The sequence below is a fragment of the Schistosoma haematobium genome, chromosome ZW, assembly GCF_000699445.3.
Source record: "Schistosoma haematobium chromosome ZW, whole genome shotgun sequence".
NCBI lineage: Eukaryota > Metazoa > Platyhelminthes > Trematoda > Strigeidida > Schistosomatidae > Schistosoma > Schistosoma haematobium.
This window is the reverse complement of record NC_067195.1, coordinates 69,200,197-69,217,528: the sequence shown is the minus strand read 5'-3', so window position 1 is coordinate 69,217,528 and position 17,332 is coordinate 69,200,197. Positions and strand designations below refer to the sequence as shown.

The window sequence follows — 17,332 nt, the reverse complement described above, 5'->3', positions numbered from 1 at the left end:
ATTGTCAGTGACTTCGTGGACTGATATTATTGTTTCATTTATCCCTAGCTTTTGTCAAATGTGCTTATATAATAGCAAACGTCGTACATTGATGTTGGAGTGTTTGTGCATACTCAGCGCATTTTCCAGCCTTAGTTGCTAAAAAATCCACTGTATTTTCAAATGATATGCTACTTCAAGTACCTTCCATCTCATCTGTCAAGTTAGCTTACCCGCTGGCCCCAACATACGTGGGGGACTCTTCAAAGATGCCCCGAATGCCTTGGTGCGGACGAGAGTGGGGGGAGTCCGCTCTCCCTCTCGAAATGCTCTCACATGGCCACGCGTATATAGCCTCTGCCAGGGAAGTCCTACCCACTACCTTCTCGTGGCGGGGGTGTTGTTTACGAAATTGAGAGAACGAAAAGCGAATATCCGGCTCTTTAACCGGGTCGGTGGACATAGAGAGTCCACCTTGGGGAGTTGGAAAACCCTTATTCCAAACCAATGGTGCACATGGGCTCCAGTATCCTGAAGGAACAAATGGTGTATGAATCAATCTTTGGTCACTGGCTACCATGGGACTGCATCTCCTTACGATGCCCCACTTTCTTGTGGGTCAGACCTTCAGGTCGAAGGCTTCGGGTGTGGCCCCCTAAGAAGACCACCTGCTTCGGTTTGGGCACCTGGGCAGTACCACAGCCCTCACACATCTCAAATGAGATCTGCGTGGCGCATATGTATTTAGTGCCTCCTTGTACCAATATCTTTGTGTTAAAATAAAATATGGTCAAATACTTGTAACGTCGGAGTAATTTTTACGTCTAGCAGAAATCAAGATAGCAAACTGGCTCAGAGTACGCACATCCTTTAGTTTTAAGATAGATATGTCTCCTAATTTACAAAAGTTTCTTCGCCTACTTAGGGAATGTATCCTTTTGAAAGTTTGCAAAATTTCAGTATTTCCCTTTGTAATGCTATCAATAACCTGGGAATAGAGTAAATATGGTTCTCTTTTTAATCTATCTTTTTCGAAAGTAGCAAGCTTTATAATGAGGTTTTGCCCGTCTACCGATTGAAGGACGGGTATACTGCTGAGCAGTTCGTTTTGTTTCACTTTGCGGCTACGAAATGTGGTCATTATTCAGTCAGCTACAACGTAGGATCAGGCACATATATGCATCGGTTCAAGTTTCCATACCTCATTAACACAACAAGATGGACACCGGATTCATAAAAGTAGTTAATTCAGAGGTGGTAATATATAAAAGAAAGATTGCAATAAGGATATAGTACAGGAAGAAAGAATTAGTTCGTAGAAAGAAAGATGTGAAGCGATTTTAATCTCTTAGTTTAAGGGAAGAGTAAATCAGTTGATGAGGTTGTAAATCTCCACTGATTGAGGTGACTGGCCACGTGTTACGTATACCTGAACACTGATTACCACGACGCGCAATACTGACTAGTGTTGGAGACGGGTGGTGTGAGCCATATTGGTGGATTCAGACTACTTGGATGGGGTCTGCGCGACTATCGTAACCAACTGTTGGAGACTGGGTGACATGGCTGAGAATCGATCACAATGACGTAGGTGTATACACTCTTTGTTTTCCTCTAAACCGTGAGTTCAAAATTCAGTCAGTCAGTCAGTCAGTCAGCTACAACGTAGGACCAGGCACATATATGCATCGGTCCAGGTTGCCATACCGCATCAGCACAACAAGATGAACACTGGATTCATAGCAGTGGTTATGTCAAAGGTGGTAATATATAAGAGAAAGATTGCATATAGAGATATAATACAAGAAGAAAGAATTGGTTCGTAGAAAGAAAGATATGAAGCGATTTTAATCCCTTAGTTTAAGGGAAGACAGGGAGTGTATACACCGACGCCATTGTGATCGATTCTGAGCCATGTCACCAATAGTCTCCAACCATTGGTTACGATAGTCACGCGGACCCCAACCAAGTAGTCTGCATCTACCAACATGGCTCAGACTACAAGTTAGCGACTTCAAGCACTGATTTGGCCGCCCCTAACTTTCTTCCAACCATTTCCAATACCGGATAGCATTGCACGTCGTGGTAATCGGTGTTCAGGCATACGTAACACGTGGCCCAACCATCTCAGTCGATGAAGATTCATAACCTCATCAACTGATTTACCATCATTCCCTAATACCCTGTGTCTAACCTCACTATTACTTACCCGGTGATCCCAGCAGACGCCAGCAATATTTCTAAGGCATCTGTGGTCAAATACTAATAGCTTACGAGTGTCTTCTACTCTTAATGGCCATGTTTCGCTGCCGTAAATTAAAACAGAACGGACTGCCGCGCAGTATACTCGTCCTTTTATTGATAGACCGATATCGCCTTCGCCACAGGTGACGTAAGTTGGCAAAAGCCAAACGAGCTTTTCGAATCCGTGCTGAGATTTCGTCCGATACCAACCCATTAGGGCTGATCAGACTTCCAAGATATGTGAAGTTGTCAACGCGTTCGACTACTTCACTCCCTATCCTTAGTTCAGGTGTTAACGCAGACCAGTCCTGAAGCAACAACTTGCATTTAGAGGGAGAGAAGTGCATTCCAAACATCCTGGCATTGTTGCTCAGTGCTACCAGAAGACTCTGCATTTTATCAGCGTCTTCACCAAACAGGACTATGTCATCTGCGTATTCTAAGTCGATAAGTGGACCTCCTGGATGGAGATCAATACCCGAGAACTCAGTCGACGAGAAAGTTATTTCCATCAGTAGATCTATGATAAAGTTAAACAAAAATGGGGAAATTGGACATCCTTGACGGACACCACTTGAGGTTGCAAAGGTAGATGACAGTTCGCCATAAGCTCTAACTCGACTAGTAGTGTTCGAGTAAAGAGCCTTTACAAGGTTTATGTACTTCTGAGGTACGCGTTTCAATCACAGACACTGCCACAGAATCTCGCGGTCTACCGAGTCAAATGCTGCTTTTAAGTCGAGAAAGACCACCATTGTCGGACGCCGATAAGTATGCCTGTGTTCTAGAATCTGACGAATGGTGAATATGTGGTCGATGCAGCCACGACCAGGTCTAAAGCCAGCTTGGTTCTCTCGTGTTTGCAGTTCACGAGTCTTAGTTAGGCGTCTGATAATTATCGAGGCTAGTATCTTAGATACTATATTAGTTAAACTAATCCCTCTGTGGTTGTCACAGGATGATTTTGACCCTTTCTTATATATTGGGACGATAAGTGATTGTGACCAGTTAGATGGAATAACGTCTAACTCCCAGATTTTAGTTAAAATATTAGTCAACCTAATCGTTAAAATTGGACCACCATCCTTAAAGACCTCTGGAGCCAATCCATCTGGATCAGCTGCCCTTCCTCGTTTCAGATTAGCTTTGCCTTTTGAAGTTCTGCTGGAGTTGGGGGACCTACTTCAATGTTCTATTCACACTGTCTGGGAATGGAGGGCAGTTATAGAGTAGCTGAAGGCCAGTTTAACTGTTCCCTAAAATGTTCCGCCCATCGTTCTAAACGTCTGGACTGGGAGCAGATGAGAGTATCGTCTTTTTCTGATATAATCTCACTTACACTTGACTTATTAATTCCAGTTTCTTTTATTAGTCTGTAAAGCTGTCTTGTGTTCCCTATAGTCGCCGCCTTTTCCATCTCTTTTGCTTTCGTTGCCCACCACTGCTCACGGTCGTTTCTTAGACTTTTTCTTAACCTAGATCTGACTTATTGTCGCTCTTCATCATGTTCGGAACCTGATGGGACAAGTTTGCGAGAATCCATCAGTATGATAGACTTTGAAGAAATCCACTGGTTCTTTGTAACTCTGTGGTTTTAGTCGCTAATAGATGTCACTGCTGCTTCTACAGCTGCTTGTATGTCTTTCCAAGCAACATCTGGGTCAGCCTCGTCTTCAGAACTACCTAAGTGTGAACTCAGTTGTTCTTGGAACCTATTTTTGGTTTTCTCGTTACTCAACTCAGTTCTAATGGGTCTTTTTAATGTGGCTTTTTTGCGTCCGGTGAGGCGCAAGCAGATGCGTGCCCGTATTAGGGCGTGGTCGGAGTCCAAGCAGGTACTCTAGAATGAGCGACAATCTTCTACCGACCCTCTCCAACGATGACTGATGGCAATATGGTCTATTTGAGTCCATCGTTGGTTTGGTGTAGGTGGTCGCCATGTTAGACGATGTCTCTCCTTATGCTTAAAATTTGTGTTTGCTAAGGAAGCCTGCTGACCGATTTGACATAGGGTGCGTACATTGAAGTCTCCAATGTGTAGTTTGGAGCGAGGTTTTAGTAGACCTGGGACAGTGTTTTGAGCACTAGAATCGTTGGCTATGGTGACACTTGAGGAGGAAGCCTAAGGAGGAAGTTTAAGGTTGAAAGTCGATGTAGGATGAATAATAGGAATTGAAGAGGAAGGTTGATTATGAATACAGTGGTCTTGGGTGCTGTTAGAGGTATGAGGGCGGTTATCACTTCCCGGTTGCCCACACCGTGGAAGGGTTGTTCTGGAGGTACCTGAAAAGGAAATAGGATTAGAGGCGGTCTCAGTGACCTGAGAGCGTGACCGCAGTGCCCAAGGGACAACTGCTTGAGGCCGGTCGCGCACGGCCTTTTCGTGGGAGGTTTGTGACGTGTTAGCTCCGTTCTTCAAAGGGCCTTACCGCCGGGGACGGAAATCCGTGAGGTAAGGTGAGGTGTGACATTTTTAGGGTCGACCTTTTCTAACCCCACCCCTCCTTGTGGTAAGGCAGCATCGCTGTCATGCTGGTTGTCTGAAGGAAACACCTTACTGCTGTCACACCTCTGTACAGTCAGCAGTACGACTTCGCCTTCGGACCTTGGGTTTGTTGCTTTTAGTCTTACCGCTCTTCAACCGACCTGTCTGACATGGTAGGACCTTGAGGAACGGTTGTTCCAGCCAGTATAGCTCGGTTGCTTCATCACGATAGGCAAGCCCGACCACCACGTCAAGGTAGCAACAACGGTCGGGGAGTTCAAAATTACTTTATACCTTTCTTTCTACAAACTAGTTCTTTCTCTCTGTATCATATCCTTATATGCTATTTTTATCTACATATATCGCTACTATTGAAGTGACTGGTTCTATGAATTTGGTGTTGACCTAGTTGTAATAATGAGATATGGGAACTTGGACCGATGCATCTGTATATGCCTGTCTCTATATTGTGGATGACTGACCGAATTATTTTTCGTAGTACTGTACTTTCTAGGTTCTACAAATCCTTGAGTTTCTTATGTTAAAAAGTATATCATACTTTAGAAACTTAGTAAGTAAACAATTGTATATGTTTATATGTAACCACATACTTTTCTATACAGGTTGTAACGACGTACTTGGGATATGGCATATGTCTTGTTGTCGGTCTTCTATTTGCTATTTTTATGCCCCTTGTTGGAATCGTTTTCTTCTGTGCTCGGTGCTGTGGAAAATGTGGTGGACGTGTACAATTTGTAGATTCCAAACACGATCCCTGCAAACGAGTTGTATACACAGTGTGCCTAGTCTTAATTGTGACTTTCCAATTGTAAGTCAGAATAACCCATTCAAAGCAATATAATATTACTGCTATGCTTGTTTTTCTTTAAGTTATGTACATCGTAGATGTTTGCCCAAGAACCTTTATCATATTTTGGATAGTGACTTTATGTTAAATTCTCAGTTTTTATCTCCATTAAGATTCATTATTTAAAAAATCTATATTGTGAATATTATCGTCATCAAAGTTTAAGTATTCGAAGCCTTCCATAAGCGATTCTAAGTGTAACAAGTACTTGTAAGGTCACACTCGTATGACTTTATATGACACTTATAACATATAGTTTCCTGGTCAATATTGCTAGTTCAAGTCCTTTTTATGAACTAGCACTCTTAGTTTTTTACGCATTTCCATAAGAATAGCTCTGTAAGCAGTTATCAGTGTTGGAATATTTCCGATCTAAGTGGTTATTAACAAAAGTCATCTAAGGCTAACAATAATCAGGAATAACTATTTGAATGCTTTTAGTAATATTGTTGATGTCTCACTAAAACTTCAACCGCTTGAAAGTCTATCATATCCGTTTCTTTGAATTCAAGCCTCTTAATAAATGCACATAGTTCGTATCTGTACAGCTTCATAGTCATCATTCACTTTTTAGTGACCTTAAGTCACTAGTACACAGTATGCTATTGGATAACATAGTTGTGCTCCTTTATAGAGCTCGTCAGTCTAGCTACTTAACTTTCCGCCTATCGTCTTGGAGTTTTGGAACTTCCTAGGGCTTGAGTGGCCACATAGCCTTGTTGGCCTATTGTTTCCCCTGCGCATAATGGAGGCTGTTTTTCCACTGTACTAGTAATTTGATCCTAATATTTTAGTGCCAGTCTGCTCATTTTTAGTTGCTGTTATTCGCCACTGCAAGCAAACACTTTAGAGTTCAACTTGATAATGAAAAAGTCAATAATATATTTTAGGAACAACTAAAGAAGCAGTTAGTCAACTGTGAGAGTGATATCCACCCTGAGTTAGCTTGTGGTGATATCTGAACAGCAGTGATATCTACCAGCTACTTAAACCATTAGATTAAAAAAAGTCAATGGATTTCAGCGGCGTCTACTAAACCATGGATGCTTAAAAACTCATCCCGTCTGGCTCTGAACACGAGCAAAACCAACTCAAACGTGGGCTTATAAAAGGCTCACTCAGAAATCGTGAGCAGTGGTGGATCCTGGAAGCAAAAGAGATAGAAAAGGCAGCGGTGATATATAACTTCTATCTGAAGTTTGTGCTGATGATGTCGTTCAGAAGAACGATGAAAGCTCCACGACCAAACCATCCAGCTCAGAGAACAAAATTCCACCAAAATCATCCACCTGAGCTACAAATCTCCACCATCTCGATATATAACGGTAGACAACTGTTCAGACTTATCAATGAAATGGCCATTAAAAACACGGCTGTTGAGAAAACGGTCTTTGAAAAAACGTGTCTGTTATTTATTCAATCCAGGAGATTAAACTAATGGACAGAACACTTTTTGGAACAGTTCAACCACTTTAAATACCCACTGTCTCCAAGAAACCTGGATGGCGAATCGATTTAAGTCCTTCAACTCAGTGAGGTTGAAAAGGCTCTAAGTAATCTAACTCGAGGGGAAACAGCAGGACTTGATGGACTAATCCCCGAGATTTTTAAGGATTGTGGCTATTGCCAACTTGTGGCTTAGGAGAGATATCCGTCTGCCAACCAAAGGACAAGTTTACTGCACATCGGTTTGTTCCATTCTACTAATGTAACTGGTCGGTGATCAACTTATTACACGCCTAACTATTTAGTCGTTAGTTGTTAATCTGTGACAAATGAATTGTATCTAAAACACTCGCGTCTGTTAGTCTATTCCTTATTTGAATTTGGACTGTGTTTTTATAACAGTATAGGCAGACGTTGGTTCCTGATTAATTATTACGATAAAGTAAAAATTCGTCCAACTAAATTGTAAGATATTAAATCGTTGTAACTGATATTGGGAGATTTGATTTCACCTTCGTCGTAGTATTTAGCTTAAAAGCCAATATATCTTTTATTCATCACAATTTTTTGTATGCTCTTTTATATTCTGAAGGGCTGCTGTTGTTTTGGCTTTCATCAATCACTACTTATTTCATGAAGCTTTGGTCAGCAGAGACCCGCGCATAGGTGCTTTTAGTCAAGCTAACCTTAGCCTTGTTGAGTTTGAAGAGGCTCTAAAAGATATGGTACAGGTTCGTTCAACACGAGTATTTTTACACTATCCCGAATTACTGTCATTTGTAATCAAGTTGTGGAATTTTTTATTTGGTGTTTTAATGTGGTTTTTTTCTGTTTATTTCTATCCTTGAGATTTTAAAGCTAACTTCATGTCTAGTTTATTATTTACAATCATACTTCTGTTTGTAAAATACTGAAATGAATGTTCAAATACTTAATGATCTGAGGACTAAAATTCATATTTTGTTGACCTACTGATTTATGGCAGCAGTGGGTTAAACTGACTGTGTGCTTTGTGTCTGGACATTCATTACTGATCCAACGTATTCAGATCAATCTGTATTACTAATTGCTTTTCCATTCTCTGAGGAACTCCAAACTTGATCTGGATCTGACAGACAAGATAGCTGGTGCTTGATGTGTTTCATATCGCCCTAGATAATTGTATCGCTAAATACTTCTGAATTGTCTTATTGTTTCTACTAGTTCCTTCCTTTTGCCATTACATTCGCTCCTATTATCAGTGTTTTTTCTTGTCTCCCTTCACTTAGTTCAGTTTATGGTGTGACTTTTTCAACCGCTACACTTTTCTCATTCCCTAAATTATTTTTGTTTCTCAAATTCCACGACAGTCGTTTGACTCCATTGTTTAACGTTTCTCGTGATGTTTTTTGGGTCCAAGTTCTCATTTGTGGAAAAGTATCCAATCCTTGTAGACAAACTACTCTAAAAGTTGAATTTGGCAATTGAATAATGACGTAGTCCTTATACCTAGTTAAGTGCGGTCAGTCAAGGCTAAATAAACAAGTCAACATACAGTTTGATAGTCAAAACCATTTCGAAGAACATACTAGTCTCTGTAAACTCTGTTGCCAAATTGGAAGCTGACATAATTATAGTTGTTGGTAATCTGGTTCAGGTGTGGTATTGGGTCCTTCCAATTTCTCATAGTTTTACAATTTCCATCTGTAGAAAAGACAAAAGTTGACGAAAACAAACAACGGTTCATAAAAATAGTGCACATTGAAAGTTATTCTAAATAAAATGTGGAACTTTGATCACTTGAAAAAAAAGAAGTCTTTATTTTGATTATCCGTAATGCATGTGACCTATGGTATCAGAAAGAAGCATGTGACGGTGTTTTTACTTCTGTTTTTTAGATGGCAAAGAATACTTCCTCAACAGATCTTAGTAAACAAAAAGAACGCTTCATGCGAATTGTAGATGGTAGGTTAAATCAATTAATACATCAACCTTACTACTTTCCATTTAATTTAAATACAATTATTTCTATACATTTTATTTTTCATTTATATCTTCTCAAGGATGTCGCGTGGGGGGAAGCATTAAACATGTTAATGTAGAAAGGGCTCATTAGTTTAAGCATTCAACTTCAAAACAGTAAGTCTGAACCTCACTAAACGTAACCCGGCCTGGAGAACTGGATAGTTTGATTAGCTTTTTCACATGACTTGAAAATGCAGATAGTAAATGAATTGCAAATAATAATGAAGTAAATAAGTTTGTTTAAGGTTCCCTGTAAGGATTGGTAATCTTCAAGCACATTCGAAGGTTTTGAGATAGGCTATCAGAATAGTGTCTTGGTTTTGAATTAAAGAGCCAAACGAATATGATCAATCAGTTATCACGAAAAAAAATAACGATTGTTTTAATAAGTATGAACACAGTACATCAAAGTTCAATGGTATCTGAACTTAAGATCGTCATATATATGTTACGGGATTCTGCTTTTACCTTGCGATTTGCCATTGAGTAAATTGAGGAATTGGATTTACTGTTTTGTTATTATTTTTTAAGGTCAAGCTGTTTACAATCGTTTCCGTTGTAATCTTATGTATGATGTTTTTGGTCTGCGTATCTAAGTTGTATAGATAAGTACTAGCAAAACTTCACTTACTTTTCTTCCAGATAGCCTTGTCAGTTTTCAAGAAGATTTTACCAAACTGTCTCAAGCGAATAATGTATCTGATGCAATTTCAGAATTTCAAACAAGTATGTATATTTATTAATTTATTACTATGTATACATTATGACATAATTTACATGTGATATTTTGCTTTCTGTACTAAAGCCTTCTGTATTTAGAGTTGAAAATGATAAAGCTTTAAATTCAACTTTTTCAAAGGATAATTACAAAGGTTAGGGCATAAGTGTTAACTTCATCATAACGGTACTAAAAGAAATAAACAATGTAAACCTCTGTCACAATGCTTTTGTGTTAATAAGTGGTTATGATATTTGCACATCATAATTTTTCTAGAAATCTCCAGACGTCTTTAATTACAGCTCTTAAAATTATGGTTCATAAAGGTGACGGGGACAATAATAGTTAAATCTTTCATTATATTACTCAGTGGCTCAGAACTCGACCAATGCTCACAAATTACTAAGTTATATTCACTTAGAATCTAGGTAAGTGCTCCAATATTAGACCCCGAATAACGCTGCAGTTAAGTACTATGGCAGATGATAAGGTTCCTACCTTTATCACTTAAAAATACATCGATCCCAACAGTGTAACAAATTGTGACAGAAATAGAAATGAAACTATAAACTGTTTTTCGGATGTCCAAGGAGTGATTTTATATGCTAGGGGTATTTAGTTTGATGCAGTTAGGTGTAAAATAATTTTTTGGGCACAAGATTGAGACATTGACCTATGAAGTTTTTTTGCTATCAAAGCAGTTCTTGTAAACGAGTGAAGGCTTTCCGTCCCAAGTCCTTGGGATAACAGTTCAGTTGCTTGTTGAGGACGTTAATTAATCACCCCGAAAATCATACTCACATAACCTGTTTCGAAAAATGGGAATTGTGTTCACATCTTACTTGTCCACTTGGTGTTTCTCTTTGGGTGTTTTTTTATGTTTTTGGTGTGATGCTAGTAAACATGTTAGTTCGAAAAATCATCTATTAATCTAGGTTGTTTGGTGATATCACTAGTTATACAGTTATCAATGTATGCTAATATTTACTTATTTTCAAATTAATTTTGCATATGATTAGCAATACAAAGCAATCCATAAATTCCTATTCCATACTCATGAATTTTTTCCTAATCGTATTCACTGTTTCTTATTTACAAGCTGCACGAGCTTTCCTCCCTGGATCTGAGGCAATCGCACAAATCAGTTACTTTAACCATTCACTTTACGAAGTGATCTCTGAATTACCTACCATTCGTCAGGGTTTAACTGATACATTGAATACAGGTTGTCCCATTGATAAGATCATTGAATGCCGAGAATTGATGGGACTGGCCAACGATCAGTTAAAAATTCGTGTTTCACCAAGTATGGTAAGTAATGATTTCATGAATTACATTTTTGGTTTTAGGTTACAAGTTGTGTTCTCAAATGATCTATCATTTCTCACTCATTGTTGAAAAATCGCTATTTTTTACCATAGTTCAGACATAAACAGCTTGGCTTAAAAAATCGCCTTCAACTGACTGAGTAGAAAATTAATTTTGAATCTACATAAAAATATAGTCTAAATACAAACTCCCTTCAACTTGACATTTAATCAGTCTTCTTTTCATGAGGGAATTTGCTGGTTGCTACCATTGTTGCCAAGGTTTCGAAAGCTGGTTGTGTTACCTGTTTTAATTCATATAAAAATCGTATAAAGTATTTTATAGAAAAACATCTAATGAGGCTTAGAGAAAAATAGATGAATAGTACTAAAATGTATTCAAGTCTAATACATTCATTAGTGTATTTTTGAAATTCTAACATCTAATTTCTAAGAAATATGTGTAGATTTCGATTATTAATCGTAGTGATATTATTTAAAAAAAAATTATGTGCATTTTTCTGATTGTAGTTCCAACTAGACGAAGCGATTTTTATTTCTAACCAAATTCAACGGCATCTTCCTGATGTTGACTATCTCAGTGAAGTAAGGATTATTAATTTTATCTCAGTTCATTGTTACTAATTATTTTAAAAGATTATGTTTTCGGATAACATTACTTACATGAATAAATTACTTGGTATGTTTTTTTAACAAACTTCGATATTGAATTCTTGTATATACACTTCTTCTACATCCCCCCTCCTAGTATCTCAGTATTTCTGTAACAATTCAACAGAACATTTATTTTAAATTTGTATCATATATCGCCTTGTCTTCTGAATCTGATCGCGAAACGAGATCAGCCTGAAAACTGATATCACGAATAAATGAAGTTAAATTAAACAATAAATTTCTTTTGGTCTGTTGGTGGTATTTATGACATAACTTGCCAATTGATCAACTTTCCTCTTACTAAACATGTATTTTAAATCAGTAACCAAGTACGTATGTTCTTGTAATCCATTTTAAACCATCATTTGTGTAAGGCCTAGTGATACTATTGTCTACGTATTTTAGTCCCGCAGGGTTTGAACTTGGAACTGAGTAGCTGCATCGACGGCCTGCTTGAATATCTGGGCTACCTGTTTCTTCCATCTAAATATTTCAACAAGTTGTCTGTCTTTTTTTAATTTTTGTTTTAACACCTCATTATGTCTACTAATCGCATAACCTATGCAGGCGCGCTTATGAAAAGCTTACGACCTTTCGCTGCACAAGTTGAAAAAAGTACAATAAGAGACATCGTGGTGGTTGGCAATTCGCATTGAAGAGAATGACCATTGATCGTATGTCGATTCCCGAGCTGCTGAATTCTAACTACCGATCACTAATTAACAAGGTGGACTATTTTCAATTCCTACTAAGTGAAAACGTGTATCGTAATTGTGTTGTCATCATAATTCAAGAATCTTGGTTAACTGATTTACAGGACGATTGCTTAGCATCACTACATGATTTCAATATCTATCGTCAGGATCGATCAAGCAATAAAAAGAGGTGTGGCGGCTGTGTAAACATGAAATGGTGTCGATCTACTTTTGCATGTTTCAAGTTTTCCAATGACTTTATCGACTGTCTAACTTTAAGATGTCCAAAACACCTGAATAAGCACAATTATGTTTATGTTACAAACATCTACGTGACTACAGACTGCACATCATCTGGGCTATCTGCTTTCGCTGATGAATTTGCTGTTACTGCCTTCAGTGTTTCACTTTCAATTTTATATGGTGATTTCAATCCATGTGACTGTAGCTTCCTTGCATCACTAGGTCACCAAAATGTAGTAGATTTTCCTACTCGTTTGGATGCTCATTTTCAATAATTTGACTCGTAAACGTGCTCCATTGTCTAGCGCGGATCACTGTATGATTCATGTTCTACCTAAAGTATATGAAAAGCATGAAAAGAGTACATTCTTACATCAGACCAGGAAAGCCAAATATAGGAATTACTCAAAAGAAAATATTCAAAATCTGAGAAACATGTTTCGTACGACTGTGAATTATTTACAGATGACTCACTGGAAAACACTACTGATATTATCACTTGTTATCTTAAATTCTGGTTTGATATTTGCTATTCCACTGAAACCATTTTTTAAAGTTTTGATCGACTTACATCTCCACAAGTAAGTCGACTACGGAGAGTAAAAAAAGAATGTACAAGAAGAAAAACTATTGAAGTTCGTAAGCTTAATGGTCTAATAAACCCAGAGATTAGACGTCTCAGCTCTATCTTTCTCAACTAATCTCATACCGAAAATGTAGAGAAAGATAAAGATAATCCCTATACCTAAGAAAGTATCTAGTGATAAGAATGTGAAATTTAGACCCGTGGCAATAACTTCACCTTTCCTCAAAACAATGGAAAAATTATTGATACTCTCACTTCAACCTGCAATAAAAGAGCACATTGATCTGTATCAGTTTGCTTACAAATGCAAATAAAGCGCCTTAGATGCCGTTGCCGTTCTGCATCACAATATAGTGTTCAACTTGGAAAAGGGTAAGAAGTATGTTCGATGCGCTTTTCTGGACTATACTTCCGCTTTTGATTCTATTCCAAGACAACTTTTACTTAACAAGGTAATCAGCGTCAACACTGACAGCTGGATAACCAATTGGATATGTTCCTACCTCTCTGAAAGAGAACAGTACACTGTGTTTAGAGGAAACTGTTCAGCGTCTCTACTGTCTCATCAAGGTGTGTCACAAGGAGCTGTTCTTTCACCTCTTCTTTTTCTTTTTTCTGCATGATCTGCCATCTTCCACAGAAAACACTTTTGTGAAGTATGCGGACGATCTCATTGTATGTATGCCGATTTCTATCTCTTTACATCCCATAGAAATAAATGAGTTTTTGTCTCGTGTTGAATCTTGGGCGAGACTCTAATTTAAGGACGAGCCAATCAGAAGCGTTTGAGCAATTTCAAGGTCACGGAGCCAAGTTCAACACGTGATGCTAACATACGATCGGGTTACAGCGGATTTTAGAAAAGAGATGATTATTGAGAGGCTACAACAGATGGGACTATCAAGAAGTTCTTGTACGTGCGACTGCGGTTATCAAATGACTGCAGCAAAGTGTGCAGACCACCGTGGTGAGATTATGTTTCGTTGTTCTTCATGCTGGAGGAAAAAGTCTGCTCGAACGGGGACTTTCTTCGCTCGATCGCGACTGACACTAAGGCAGATCATGATAATAGTGGCAAATTGGGTAATAAGGACACCAGTAACACTGACTGCGGCGTTTTCAGATGTTACTGAAACTTCAGCAGTCCAGTGGTATGAGTACTGCCGTGACATATGTGCAAGTAAAATGACACGTCTACGCCAATCATTCGGAGGAGTAGGATGCATTGTGGAGATAGATGAAACGGTAGTAAGAAAGCGAAAATACAATAGGGGACGTAGTATCAAGGAAGAATGGGTAAGTAGCATTTCCGTAAGTATACTTGACAGGTACTTGGAATTTATGACCGATAAACGCAACAGGAACATTTTCAGAGGGTCAGAAACCGGAAAGCAAACACAATAATACCAATTATACAGGAATACGTGCAGCCGGGCACAGCAGTATATACGGATGATTGGCGAGCTTATAGGTGTCTACATAGACTTGGATATATACATCATGTAGTAGTGCACAAGCGCCATTTCGTCGACCCTGCAACCGGCGTCCATACTAATAGTATTGAAGCTATGTGGTCCAGACTGAAGGAATTTCTAAGACCATACCACGGCTCTAGAGGACGACTGTTATGGAGCCATGTGGACGAGTTTCTATACCGTATGCATTATGATTTCAGGACTTCTGAACCTTTATCAAACCTTAACAAGTTTCTAAATCATGTAAAAGAAGACTAGCCACTATAATTCATTACTTTCTTATAATATATTTTTACTTTATACTAACTGTTTTCTGATTGGCTAATAATTGTCAAGGTCATTTAAGATTCGTTCAAGGTTCGTCCCTAAATTAGAGTCTCGCCTAATCTTGGTTTGTTGTTAATGATCTCATACTTAATCCGTCAAAATTTCAAGCTGTTAACTTTAGCATGCGACATGAACAGCACCTAAGCACCATTTTGAGATCCCATAATGCCTGTGCAATTGGAGACTGATAAATAGTGTCGAAGGTCAATTATCTTGGCGTTACCTGTTCCTCTGACCTCTCTTGGTCTTCTCACGATTTATTGTTATCGAAGAAGGTTTTCCGTCTGAGTTACTACATAAAGAGGCTGCATACTCTTGGGATTACTCGATATTTACTCTTACATTTTGTCAATTCTTGCATATTACCTATTATTCTTTACTGTTCTCCATTATTCTTTCCCGGGCTTTTGAGAAAAGACTTTGCTGTGTTGTGGAGAGTGCTGAAAGCAGTTAGCAAGGTATTTGATGAATCTTTTGAGGTCATTATTAATATGGTTGTGGATAGACATCTAAAGTCTTGCAAACTCCTGGCAGGTGTTGTCTTATCAGATACTAACCATCTTCATTCATATCTTTCTCCTTGTATATTTTCTGGTAGAACGAGATGTAAATACATTAAAATTCATGCACGCAAGCAAAGGTCTAAAAGTTTTATAATACCTTACCTAGCAAATATACAGGTTGTTAGAGTTAACCTAGTCAATAACCCGTATTCTTAAACATGTCTCTAATTTGAAAATTTGTACAGATTTGGATATTTTTACACTTTTTTTTTTTTTTTTGTAAGAGAAACTTGTTGAAATACTTCGTGCTGAGAATTCTATATTGTACCAAAATATAATACTGAATAAATCCATTAATAATAGTAATAAGTTAAGAGCTTCGACATTTTGACAACTGCTCAAATGTATCAACTTGGTCTGATTTTGCAGTATGTGTTATTCAATGTTTTATATTTTGACTATCATGAAGTCCTCTGACATCTGCATTCTAACATATGCTTTTATAATTATTCGGTAGTTCTCTTTTAGCTAATAATTCCTTTTTTTCCTAATTTGTTTCAATGTTATCTAGTTTAATGGAACTACCAACAATCTGGCCGTAAATGTGAAGCTTTCCATTAGTGGTGATCTGGATCGTAAGTCTTCACTCATTAGTTTGTAGCCTACTTTTATTTTCATTGTGTAGTTTTATCTGAAAGGCGAATAGTTTGTGTTATGTTTGATCGTTTAGTAGAAAGTTATTTATTTCCCTTTGAAAGTCATGAATGGGTTTATAATATTGTTGATGAATCACTTCCAGTTTATGTGTTGGAGTTTGATATTCTAGTAAATTCAGAGATAATGATTTTTTAGTAGTTCTACAGTGGGTTATAGGTTCTTGCTGATAGAAGTGTCATATATAACAAAACAGTCGTTCTGATGATCCCTGACTTCCACTGATAGCTAGACGGATATAAACTAGTATTAAGGCATTGTCGTACGTTATGATAGACGTTGATTGTGTGTTAAGAATAACGAGAATCGCGTATCGAATAATTTACAATACTGAATCATCCTCACCTATACACTTAAACTTTGAAACGCTTTTCGTTAAGATATGTTTGATCAAGCGGTCGCTTCTGTACCTATCTAGATGTTGAGGATTCTCCTAGTCTCCGTCTGATGGTACAAAGAATATATGAAACGCCTTTTTAATACTTTCTAAAAGTATTTTTGTAGACTGGATTTTTGTTAGAGATTAGGCATGTACATACATCCTACACTCCGATGCTTGATACTGGCATAAAAATAAGCAGGGTAGAAAGAGATTCTCTTTCTGTATCATATCCTTATATGCTGTCTATATGTATTACTACTATTGAAGTGACTCGTTCTATGAATTCGGTGTTGTGTTAATGAGGTGTGGCAACTTGGACCGATGCATATATATGCCTGGTCCTACGTTGTAGCTGACTGACTGATTTAAGCAAAATCAGTTGCAGTTAAATTGTGACTTTTTAGACAAGTCAGCTTTAGTTTTTTACGACTGTATGTCACGAGAATTGTTGGCATTTCCTTACACATTAACCGCACCAATGTTTCTCAATTAATTTGTATTTCTATGTTTATAAGATTACTTTTTTCGTTAGCACATGTAACGATATCCTACTGCATGAGGTTCATATCATAAATTTGTGCAGGTGTTGTACGCAATCACCAAAGTCACCATTTTCCTTCCATAGAGAAAACTATCTTCCTACCTAATGTTATATGTAAAATGTTTCAAATTGTATTTTGT

At 37.9% G+C, this 17,332-nt stretch overlaps 1 protein-coding gene across 3 annotated transcripts in view; it reads left to right on the top strand.

Moving 5' to 3' along the window:
* Positions 1 to 17,332, top strand: part of MS3_00004250 (uncharacterized protein) — a 53,420-nt gene that overhangs the window by 1,485 nt on the left and 34,603 nt on the right. For 2 of the 3 annotated variants that reach the window (XM_051212149.1, XM_051212152.1), the window contains exons 3-9: positions 5,332 to 5,537; positions 7,615 to 7,753; positions 8,900 to 8,966; positions 9,669 to 9,752; positions 10,844 to 11,055; positions 11,583 to 11,657; positions 16,127 to 16,190. In XM_051212149.1, coding sequence (XP_051072299.1) covers positions 5,332 to 5,537; positions 7,615 to 7,753; positions 8,900 to 8,966; positions 9,669 to 9,752; positions 10,844 to 11,055; positions 11,583 to 11,657; positions 16,127 to 16,190 — 847 coding nt within the window. Of the gene's footprint in view, positions 1 to 4,877; positions 5,538 to 7,614; positions 7,754 to 8,899; positions 8,967 to 9,668; positions 9,753 to 10,843; positions 11,056 to 11,582; positions 16,191 to 17,332 lie in introns of those variants that run through there. The other variant, XM_051212148.1, reaches the window with a different exon arrangement.